Raw genomic sequence first — 12,508 nt, 5'->3', positions numbered from 1 at the left:
CTCAAGAAAATCAATAACTAATTTGTGATGTGTGGTCTGCTTAAGCGGGGGCTGATTAATTGGTTAGTGTGTCAGCCAGCTCTGACAAGGCTTCAGCACCATGGGAAAAGGGAAACACACTTAACCTGCCACTAACCAGATAGTAACAATTTGATAACAATATATTATACACCATCTTCCTTCTCTCAACCTTACTGTGTTGAAATGAAGAGACATCAGACAGGCTCCTACTCTAACTCTTGCTCAAGATCTTCAATTTGTGGATCTCCTTCCTGAGTCTTACCTTCCTCCTGATAAGATCACAAGTTAGTGAGATAAGTAGCAATGACCAAGGCCATCTTAGCTCATGCATCCAGAAAATTTACAGCATTCAACTGTCGAAAATGACTCCAAGACTTTTGCCTCATCTCCCCTACCTGAAAGTCCATTCCAAGTGTTGATCATCCTTTGCACCAGTCCTAAATCTGCTATTCCCTGTCTCCCTACTGCCAGTTTAATCTGAAGTATTGTTCTGGATTTATCTTTTATATACCATTTACTATCTTATATTCCTTAATGAGTTGCCTTCTTTCAAGGTTGAAAAGCCCAGGTTTCTCCAGCCTTTCCTCATATCTTAGACCTCTGACACTTAGGATCAGCTTCCTCTTTCTCTTTACACTGCCTCCAGGGCTAAAATGTCTTGATGACAAAAACTGGACTTGGTATTCAGGGTGCAGTTTGACCTTACAATTGTGGTATGACATCCTCAGATTTACACCCTACTGATTTAGTAATATAGTTCACTGCACTAATGGCTTTGTTGATTATTGTTGCACATTGACTGGACATGTTAAGCAAGCACTGAGTGGACTAACATCCCTGGACCTCTTTCAATTTCACCCTTACTCTATTTTGAGACCATTCACAGAGTACATAAGTCATCACTTTATCTTCTCATTTGAAATGCCTTACAGTTATCACTGTTGAATTTCACATGTCACTCTTCTGCTCATATAAAGATTCTATTTGGTTCATTTAGTGCACCCTCAGCTGCATAATCAGGCTCACTAGCAATCCCTAGTTTAGTACTTTGTGTGAATTTGACCAAGTTGTCACTAAATCCAGTCCTTTACATGAACCAAAAGCAGTACAGGTCCCAATATTGATCAGTGGGTCACTCAACACTTACCCACACCTTAGCATCAATTCTTTAACAGGTACTGCTGCTTCCTATCATTGAGTCAGTTTTTAATCCATTTCCTGGTTTTACTTTGAATTCTCACTGTTTTAAGCTTATGTAACAGCCTTTCATGTTGAACTTCATCCAAAGTTTTCTGGAAATAAAGATACACCATGACATATGGTTCACTTCGACTCGCACTTCCTCAGAAAGTTTCAGGAGGATGTTAATTTATTTTCGGCTAGCATATCTTGATATCATTGGTTCTGATAGAGTAGATAGGGAGAAACTCTTTCCACTGGCAGGAGGGTCGGTAACCAGAGAACACAGATTTAAGATATTTGGCAAAAGAACCAGGGGAGAAATGAGGAGAATTTTGTTTATGCAGTGAGTTGTTATGATCTGGAATGCACTGCCTGAAAGGGTGTTGGAAGCAGATTCAATAGTAACTTTCAAAAGGGAATTGGATAAATATTTGAAAAGGAAATCTTTGCAGGGCTATGGGGAAAGAGCAGGGAAGTGGGACTAATTGGATAACTCTTTCAAAGAGCCAGCACAGGCACAATGGGCCAAATAGCGTCCTCTGATTGTGTGATATTCATACCAATGTATCATAGGATTTTTCGTAATATATCCATCTCTGTACTTAACATTAAATTGCCAGAACTATTTGATTTTCAAACTAATTTGCAAAAACAGAAATTCTGTGGAAAACTGTTCAGCTAATGGTTTATAGCAGTTCTTGGCTAATCAGAGTCCTCCATTTTGTAACAAATCCTAAATTTAGAGACATAGAAGTAGATCTTGACTTTGAGCGATAATATAAAATGGGTGATAACGAGTCCGCATTCCGTTTTACATCTCTCCCAATTCTTATTTCCATTCAAGTCAGCTGATGGAAATCCAAGATGCCATCCCGAAGCATCATAAGGAAAATTCGGTTTCAGTGACAGTGAAGAGAGGAAAAACTTTAGAGTCACGAGAACTCTTCAATGTATACTCTGGTATTGTATGGTTTGAGTATCTCACTGGTTCAAATGTTGAAGTGTCGCCACCTTCTGCTAATCACTGTCCTAAATATTCCAAGCAAGAAGATGTTGGAGATGAAATACTTGTTTTCTTCAATCCCAGAATTCTCACTACGCTTAATTAAAAAGCACAAGGCATCTGCTGGCTCGCTCTGCTTGGAGCTGATTTGTCACTGATGTCAAGGGAGACGTCTTGAGTCCGACAGCAGTTATTAACAGCAACATCGTCAGCACTGTGGAATTTTTTTTTTTAAGTAACTAGACTACATGGAAGGTTGTGACATCTTAGTTCTGGAAAATGCTTCCAGCACAGCCCTTGAGGAGCTCACACAGAGCAGATAGTACAGCTCCCATCATCTGAGTGGCAGCACCTCATTAAATTACCCTCAGCAAATGACCAACTTGTCAAGTTCATATCAACGGCCAAAATGATGTTCTCGTTGCTTTAGAGGAAAAAAAAATACGCGTAGGAGAGCAAGTATTGTGTGACTTATTCATACAGTTCTCACATCGCTGCACTGAGTTATATTCATTTTATAAATAGTTGATTTTTGAATAAAACAAACTAAAGACACTCCACCATTTAGGACAGAGAAAGCAAAGAGGAGATTTAACAAAGTTCTGAAGGGTTTTGATAGGGTTAATAGAGAAAGACCATTTCCTCTGGTTGAGGCGTCAGCAACAAGAAGTCATCAATTTGAAAGTGTCACCGTGAGCGTGAGGAGAGGTTAGGACAATTTTTTTTTACAGTGTTGTTGGTGTATAGGAAGTGGGTTAAAGAAAAAAGAAAGACCTTGCACTCATATAACATCATTCATGTTGTCAGGATGTCCCAAAGCACTTCACAGCCAATTAATTACTTTTGAAGTTGCTATTGTTATGGGGCAAACGCAGCAGCCAATTTGTGCACAGCAAGGTCCCAGAAACAGCAATGATGTTGTTAGGGGGATAACTATTGGCGAGTACCATGGAATTTTTTACATCCACCTGATCAGGTAGATGGAACCTAGCTTTAATGTCTCACACAAAAGGTAACACCTCTGACAATGCAGCACTCCTTCAGAACTGCACCCAAGTGTCAGCCTACATTATGTACTTATATCCCTGGAGCTGGGCTTGAATCCATGACCTTCTGACTCAGAAAGTGCTGCCAAGCTGACATTTATAGCAAATACCAAGGGAGAATTGGATAAATATTTGTTGCAAAGGAAGTTACAGGACTATCAGGAGAGAGTAGGACTAGTTTCAGATTGCTCTCACAAAGAGCTGATGCAGACTCAATGGGCTGAATGGCCTCCTTCTGCACTGTAAATTTCAACGGTTCTATTACAATTTTCCAATGTAGATTGCTACACTGGGGAAAAACTGAGGGGAGGCTGGGCAATTTGTTATGAGGAAAGGAAAACGCTTGTGTGGTCAACCGTGACCATCGTCACACCAATACTTGTGAGCACCTCCACCATGGCCTTTGTCAGAATCCAGGTTGCAGACAGTTTTCCTGCTTTCACGAACAACCCTCTTTATCTTTCCTCCCCTCCTTATACAATAGTTGGTCGACCATTTCATTACCCTTCTCCTGTGCTGCCACTGGGCCAGTGCGGACACAGTGCCAAACCCCTCCTGAAACGCAATTTGCGACTTTGAACAGTGACTTTATCTCCCCATTACACTTTAATTGCAAACAGACCCATTCTAACAAACCCCTCTCACTCAGACTGACACTACAGCTGCCTCTAATAACTAAATGTACAACATCACAATCGAGAGCGTTGCTAATTACCACTTATCCATTTCTGGACTGACAGTACAAGTTTTTGAATGGTGTGACTGGATTTTTTTGAATGAGAACTAGATGCCAGAAGTTGCATTTTTAATATAGAAGTCAATTTTTTTCCCCACCTGTGTCATGATGTCCTTGGGACTAATTAACCTGCACACCAGTCACTTCAATATCACACATTACTGCCTATATTATAAAGTGGAGATGCCGGTGATGGACTGGGGTTGACAATTGTAAACAATTTTACAACACCAAGTTATAGTCCAGCAATTTTATTTTAAATTCACAAGCTTTCGGAGGCTTCCTCCTTCGTCAGGTGAACAATTGTAAACAATTTTACAACACCAAGTTATAGTCCAGCAATTTTATTTTAAATTCACAAGCTTTCGGAGGCTTCCTCCTTCACATCGTTCACCTGACGAAGGAGGAAGCCTCCGAAAGCTTGTGAATTTAAAATAAAATTGCTGGACTATAACTTGGTGTTGTAAAATTGTTTACAATTATATTATAAAGCACTGAGGTGATGTTGGTGAACATTGACAAGGAAGTAGTTTAGCCAGTCTTTTGGATGAAACATTAACCGAAGCCCTGCCTGCCCTCTCTGGTGAATGTAAAAGATCCCATGATGCTATTTCAAAGAAGTGCATGGGAGCTCCCCCCAGTGTCTTGGCCAATATTTATCCCTCAACCAACATAAAAAAACCAGATTATCTGGTCATTATCACATTGCTGTTTGTGGGACCTTGCTGTGCGCAAATTGGCTGCCACGTTTCCTACATTATAGTGACTGCACTTCAGAAGTACTTCATTGACTGTAAAGCGTTTTGGGACGTCCTGAGGTCATGTAAGGCACTGTATAAATGTAAGTTTTTCCTTTATTTTTCTAAACATTTTCTAGAACTGACTAATAAAAACAATGAATTCCTGTTTCCAAATTAAACAAGTTAAACAGTTAAGATCCAGAATTTTCTGAGTCGTCACGGTCGGGTGTATGATACTTAAGGTGATCTCTCCATCATGGTGGTGCACAGCTGAAAGCTACACAACTGATGTGAATGACTGAGATCCTGGCTTTAGAAATTCCTGTGCACCTTATATCAGAACCACTGATAGTTAAAAAGCAATCCATTCTACCTTGGGAAAGAGCAGGTACAGATATTCTTTGCTGAACAATTCAATGTTAAGTCATTTTTGATTACTTATTTGGATATCTTTTTAAATGGCTTTCAGTGCTTGACCTTGAAGGAGCTGAGTTCAATGAGAAGACAACATTTCATCTGCTGAGGTCAGATTATCAAAGAGTGACAGGGTGGTGGAAACAGGTTCAATTGTAATTTTCAAGAGGGAAATTGGATACACAGTTGAAAAGGAAAAATTTGCAGGGCTATAGGGAAAAAGCAGGTGTGTGGAACTAATTGGATAGTTCTTTCAAAAAACCAGCACGGGCACGATGGACCGAATGGCCTCCTTCTAGGCTGTAAGATCCTATGATTCGCATTCAGAGCTGTGTGGGTGCAAATGGAACCTTGTGAATCTAACGGTTTATCAAATGCACGTTGTCTCCTAACGCTCAATTGCTGGAGAATGGCTCCATTGTGCATTTTGGCTCCAATTTTTCTGGCAGAAGTTGGTGATTCATGCTTCATGGTGGAGCATGGCTTCACGGGTACTGGCGAGCAGTCAATTTTCGAAGACCCCATTCCTGGCACAAAGTCTCACTGAACAGGAGCATGGATCAGAGAATTGGGTGCGGGGATCTGTGTACTCCATATGTGATGGCAAAAGCTTTCAAATCTTTTCCAACACAAGTGCAGATGGGGGTGGTGTAGCCTTGCCCAAAGCAGTAGGGGGTGGGTTTGGTCACTCAGTGAGTTTCCAATCTCGGTCAGATTGCTTGGAAGCCTAGTCGAGAAATAAAAGCAGATATTCTACAGAAGAGGGACTGAAAGCTCCCTGAGGATAGTTCAATCATATCTGTTAATGATAAGCTCAAGAGTGAAATTTAAAAACAAAAAGCTTTCAACATTTTTCCTACATTACACCAGTGACTACACTTCAAAAGTATTTCATTGGTTGTAAAGCACTTTGGGACATCCTGAGATCATGAAAGGCGCTATATAAATGCAAGCCTTTCTTTCTTTTAACATTAGGGAATGCCTAGGAATCTCATTGCAGTGTGGGAAAGGCCTATTTACACACCACTGGACCTGGGTTACTGTAGGCCAAAGTGACCTTTAATTTAATTTAGAGGTGTTATCTGGCATTGAAGACTGTATAAACGGAATGATGAGACCGTAAATTAGCAATTTTAGAGACATTCCTGTTTTCTGTCAAGCATGGAGCAACCTTGAGCAAATAAAAAGTGCAATTTAGGCCTGATTTAAACAGTGTTGAAGATTGAAGTGCCAGTACTCTGCCCACCTTAACTGCCTTTGTGCATTTGGCAAAGGGACAAGCAGCAGAACACAAACTTTTTACAGCTCACAGTAATACATCTGTGTGTTCAAGCAGTCTTCAAATAGAAACAATTTGCTGAATAGTAAGGTCTCAGACAATTTACTTCAAAGTATTGCTTCCTGATCCATCTCTTACACTGTAACCAGCAACCTTCCTCGTTTGATGTGGTTTTGTTCTGCGCTACATAATGTGTTTAGCAAGTGAGCCATCAGGAAACCCGAGATTGCTTCCTTATAATGACTCCCAGGTATCTACGGAATTCTAGCCTGCTTACGTTCAGCAGCTCTGCTTTATGGCAGTTTGCATCTTCACTAAGTTTATTTGAACTACTATTGACATTTTTTTAATACCTGTTATTGCTAGGTTTACAAAACTATTACTAAAGGAATAGGCACATAAAAAGAAACAGCCTCTGAGTCAGGAGGTTGTGGGTTCAGGGTAAACCCGGTCTAGAATTGGCACTTGAATTGGGATGTGATCCGGGTGTAGTACATGCTGCATGCGTCTAAAGAGGCCGGTGGCAGGATCACGGCAAATTGGTCCTCCCGCCTCATTAGTATATTACCAGCGAACTGTGGGCGCCAACTGCGGGGATTGCGCGGGGGGAGGGGTGCGGCGAGATTGGCCGTCTGGAACAGCAGCTGAAGGCCTAAGATAAGTTTGGGGGTGGGGGAGGGGAGTTAATTGGGAGGGGTGGCGATCGTTGGCCAGCAGTGACCCACAGTTTTAATGTGGAGCCTGCAGGAGGAGTCCTGCTCCGCCTGGCTCTACATATAGATAAATAAAAGTATTTTTACTCACCTTTTTGCTGGGAGTCTCCAGTGGTCCCTTTAAAAACCACTGGTTTGGCTGTTTTCTGCCAGAGAACACTGACCACAGTGCGCACAGCACATGCTGCGGTAAGTTGGGAACAAATTTCGCAAAGGGGTCTCAAAATAGGCGTTTAGCCCCCGATTTGCATAGGTGATGGGCCTATCACCAGTTTCAGGCAGTGGCCTGAGCAACTATAGGGCGCACTAACCAATATGGTGTGCGGCACATACCCAACTCAGAATGAACGCGCACACGTACCACGCCATATTGGAGCCTTCAGCTCCCCGTTTCTCACCTGTAAAACGGACGCACCAACGATTCAATTTCTAGACTCACGACTTAAGCATGTCATCCAAGCTCAGCGCAGTACTGAGGGAATGCTACATTGTCAGGGGTGCTGTTCTTCAGATGAGGCAACCACCAAGGACCCGAAGGCCTGCTCAGGTGGATGTGAACAATCTCATGGCACTATCTGAAGAAGAGCAGGGAGTTCTCCCGGTGTCCAGCCCAACATTCCTCCCTTAACCAACACCATCGAAAACAGATTTGCTGGGGATTTCCTCAGGGGGTCCCCCTGATCAGAAGCTGTAACTTCAGCAGAAGATCAGCGGAGACCCCATTTACTCATCTATGCAGGGTCTCCGCCGATCTTCCGCCAAAGTTACGGTGGCTGATCAGGAGAACGCCCGAGAAATTCCCGGCGATTACCTGGCCGTTTATTTGCCCTTTGTGTGAGATTGCTGTGTGCAAATTGGCTGCTGCATTTGCCTATATAACAGTAGTGAAGACATTTTAAAAAGTAATGCATAGGTTATAAAGCGCTTTGGGGTATCCTGAGGTCCATTAAGTTCTTTCTTAAACATCAGTTACCTAGCAACAGTGGCTGCAGTACCCATATATTCCAGGTGGTGGTGATGTTGTGAATATTAATTTTTAATTACCTCACTACTGCCATCAGCAGTAAGTTGGTGCTAGAGCCGGAAGTTAGAAAATGGCCATTAGCATTGATCAGCCAAACTTACTGCTTTAGAACAGCAATAGGCCATTCAGCCCCTCGGGCCTGCTCCGCCATTCAATTAGATCATGGCGGATCTGCACTTCAACACCATTTTCCTGCCTTTGCTCCGTATCCCATGATATCCTTACCTAACTTAAATCTATCGATCTCAGTCTTGAAAGCTACAATTGACCCCCAGCATCCACAGCCTTCTGGGGGACAGAGTTCCAAATTTCCACTACCCTTTGTGTGAAAAAGTGCTTCCTGATTTCAATTCTGAATGGCCTAGCTCTGATTTTCAGATTATGCCCCCTTGTTCTTGATTCCCCCACCAGAGGAAATAGTTTCTCTGTATCTACTTTATCGAAACCTTTTAACATTTTAAACACTTCAATCAGATCACCCCTCAATCTTCTAAACTCAAGGGGATACAAGCCAAGTTTACACAGCCTGTCTTCATAATTTAACCCTTTAAGCCCAGCTATCATTTCTGGTGAAATTTGATTTTGCATAATGTGGAATTTAATGACTGTGAAAACAAAGGAGCCAAAATACCAAATATTACGTCAATGGGTTCTGCCATAGTGGTTGAAAAAACTTGTGTTTGTCATTCAGATTTCCAGCATTTGCAGTTTTCTTTTTGAATTACTGACTAACCAGATTTGCACTTCCAGTTTTTATTCATGAGAAGCTGTTTTATCATGTACAGTACTGACTGCCCTGGGAATTTACATTCCACATTTCTAGAAGTAAAGGGAATTAGGGGTTACGGGGAGCGGGCAGGAAATTGGACATGAATTTAGATTTGAGGTTAGGATCAGATCAGCCATGATCTTATTGAATGGCGGAGCAGGCTCGAGGGGCTGATTGGCCTACTCCTGCTCCTATTTCTTATGTTCTTATGTTCTTATTGTGTTTTTGGATCTCTTTTCCCATTGTACTGACCTTTTCAAACCACTTACCACCTCCTTTCAGCTCAGGCAGTCTGGGCTGTGGACACTGCTGTCGGTATCACAGAAGGCAGGCACTCGTTCTCTAGGTAGTTACATGAACAATAAGCTGCTCGAGTGAGGCACAGGAGTGTGACTGATGCCAAGTGGCACTGCCTACCTGAAATCAGTCAATAGAGCCCAGTTTCCAAACGCGTGCACCTGCCATGAGGCCTCACCCTCTGGGACCGCATTTCTTGAAATCCATGACTTTCCATCTACTTAGTTCCAGGAAAGTAGGAGAGGAGAAACTGAGCGAAAAGAAAAGTAATCAATGTGATTTTAAAAGACGAGAGATGTTTTTGGAAAAAAATTGGACCTGACGATTTCCTGCACGGAAACCTGATAGACGAGTTAAACAGTGATCGCTCTTGTTTAATAATCAAATCTAAATGTTTTTGCAGCCCCTGAAGATGGAGGGAAAGCACCTGAAGAGGTAAAAGGTGAGGCAGAGGCGGCAGCTCCCGAGCAGTGAGGACGAGGAGTCACGTTCACGCATCTTGTCAAAGATTCCTGTAAACCTAGGAATAATATTGTGCGGGATTAATTTGATGGGGTCTCTCCAATTTGTACTCTTTGCAAAATGTTCCTGCTTTATTCTGAGTTACTTTGTTCATTTCCACCTGTCAATAGACACACTGGCCCTGCATCTCTCTCTTTCTCTCACTGGTCTCCTTCCTTCTCTCACTGTTTTCCTTTATTCCTTCTCTCACATTCTTTACATCTTTTCCTTTTCTCTGTCTTCCTTCCAGGGACAAAATAGTCTGAGGCTACTTTTTTTTGAGCTTATGAAGTTAACATTTGGAGCAAATAGCTCAGCAGCTGTGGAATTCCAATATCATATTGGTCAGGAGGTTGAAACCTGATATATTGCCATTATGATTGGATTTGTTTAACTCCCAGATGACATTACAGATTGAACAATCTATGTGAAATCAACATGAGAAGGCCCAGGTCCCTCATACTATAATGACTTCAACTTCAGTCAATCAGAATCTCCCACCAGCAAGTTCAAGGATGGGTCTGATTGTCAGGTGGAAATTTCAGTTGTATAATCATGCATTTTCCCTCCCACCAGACTTTAGATGATTTACTGTTTTTCTTTTTCAAGCGGCAGATATGATTACAATAGAGCAACAGAAATGAGTGTAGACGCATGCTGCATGAAATGGAACTTTCTGTAACTGAATTGCTGTACACAGGGTAATGAGCTCCCTCAATGCTTTACGGAGACAGGGGCTTCAAGAAAGTGGACTTCCCCCATCACCCCCTACAAAAAAAATGAAATGAATTTCAAGCATAAATCACTAACAGAAGAGTTTTTAATTCTAACAAGTAATGGAGCCTTTATTCAATTTCAAATGTTCAACCAAAATTTAAATCATGACATTCTATTGTTAAATTCATGTTACATCCCTGAGTCGGAGTGCTACACTTCAAGAGTCACAAGGAGAATTGTTGGAGTGCATAGCGTCTGGAAGATTTGTTGGGTAACAGGTCAAGTGACAGGCAAAGAAGAACATGGCTTTCCAAAGTAATGGAATGGTCAGGTGTGACATCAGGGGCAGCCTCCCACCTGACCTAATCACCCAACTCCAAACCTAAAGACGTACCCCTTCAGGTTTTCCTCTAGTTCAGTCCTAGCTCGCCTGTACCTTTCCATGCCAACAAACATGGTTGTCTGAGCGGAATTGAGCAAGGCTCTGTGATTGGGCAGGCGCTATGGCACTGGCCAAGTCTACTTCCATTTGGAGTTTGGGTTGGGGTGAATCAGATCACTACAGCGAGTTGATGCTTCGTTCAAATGTTGGTAAATATCAGGACCTCTGAAGTTTTATTCAAAGCTCCAGACTTTTATTTTTGAGCAATTCAAACATTTGGGGCAGTGAGAGACCAGACTTTGGCTAATGAAAGGTCAAAAGGACAAGCTCAATGTTGAAAGAGATCGCCCACCTTTAAAGGGGACTGGCGGGACAGTCCCCTCTCCCTCTCTTTTTGATTAATTTTGAAAGTCTGGTATTCCTGCTTCTTTAAGTTAAAATGTGTGTATGATTTCAGGAGGTTTTCTTTCATGAAATTAGAAGAGATAAAGATAAAGCCAGAGATAGGGTCATCCTTAATTTTCCCTGTAACTATTCAGTCTCTTCATTTGCCGTTTCCTAGCTTGTCTCCTCCCCTTTTTTGGAGGGGTCAATATCAGTGCTGTTTTTACACACTCTACAGCCACTTCTTTAAATATCTCTTTGAATTCCATGAAAGGTGAGGGACCTCATCCAACACGCTGCTTGTCCTTTTTACCTTTCACTCGCAGAAAATTGGCCTCTCGCTGGCCCGAATGCTTGAATTGCTCAGAAATAAAAGTCTGGATCTTTGCATAAAACTTCAGAGGTCCTGATATTTACTAACGTTTGAATGAAGCGTCTCCTCACTGTTGAGGTCTCGTTTATATGCACCCACTGAAAACAAGGCTTTGGTGTCGATTTTAGGTGTAATTGCCCTTTAAATATACAGTCCAGTAACAAACCTCGATATAACTTCTTATCAGTTACAACATGAAGATGCAGAAACGTGCTTGTCAAAGAGTATTTTAGCAGAGGGGGTTAACGTACAACTGACAGGCCATTCGACGATCCTTGGGGGCAATTTTATCCTAACCCACCCACTGGAAAACTGATGGGATTGGGTGCAATGCTGGTTTTACATCCCGCCCGATTTCCATTGAAGTCAGTGGAGATTAATATCGGGCGGGTGTAAAACCGATGTTCCACCCTATCCCCTAGGTTTCCCGCCTGGGAGCTAGGTTAAAATGACACCCCTTTGTCTCTGTGCCCTACCCTGCAGCAATGTCCACTGTGCTCCATATCATCTTTGTACTGGTTCCTCGCCATGCATGTAGGATTAGCTCAATGCCAAAAATTTGAACTGTTTGCCAGACTCATTTTTATTTTTGTATTTATGATTCTGCTCTTACTATATTTGGGGATTTTTCTTATTTTAAGGTCAGTTTTCTCCTTGGTCCCCCAACAATGAAAAGAATGGTTAAGATAAAAATGAAGTATACGAATTGTCCTCGTCACAACAATTAAGCCTGTCTGCGAGACTCACTGAGGATTATAGTTAAACTGGGTGATTTTTAGCAGTATATACTGTTCTAAAGAGAGTAGATTGTCTTGTTCTGTATATGTGCGTTCAAGCATGGATGTGTGTGTATTTGTTTGTACTACATAGAATTTACTGCACAGAAACAGGCCATTCAGCCCAACTAGTCTATGCCAGTGTTTATGC

General features: G+C 41.9%; 1 protein-coding gene across 2 annotated transcripts in view; it reads left to right on the top strand.

The window, feature by feature from the left end:
• Positions 1 to 11,041, top strand: part of LOC137301515 (calcium-binding tyrosine phosphorylation-regulated protein-like) — a 163,230-nt gene extending 152,189 nt beyond the window's left edge. For both annotated transcript variants that reach the window (XM_067971043.1, XM_067971045.1), the window contains exon 9: positions 9,628 to 11,041. In XM_067971043.1, the coding sequence (XP_067827144.1) occupies positions 9,628 to 9,698 (71 nt within the window). In that variant the 3' untranslated portion in view covers positions 9,699 to 11,041. The remainder of the gene's footprint in view (positions 1 to 9,627) is intronic.
• The last annotated feature ends 1,467 nt before the right edge of the window (positions 11,042 to 12,508 follow it).

The sequence above is a fragment of the Heptranchias perlo genome, chromosome 33, assembly GCF_035084215.1.
Source record: "Heptranchias perlo isolate sHepPer1 chromosome 33, sHepPer1.hap1, whole genome shotgun sequence".
Taxonomy (NCBI): domain Eukaryota; kingdom Metazoa; phylum Chordata; class Chondrichthyes; order Hexanchiformes; family Hexanchidae; genus Heptranchias; species Heptranchias perlo.
Note: the sequence above shows the minus strand (reverse complement) of the source record. Positions and strands in the feature narration are given on the sequence as shown.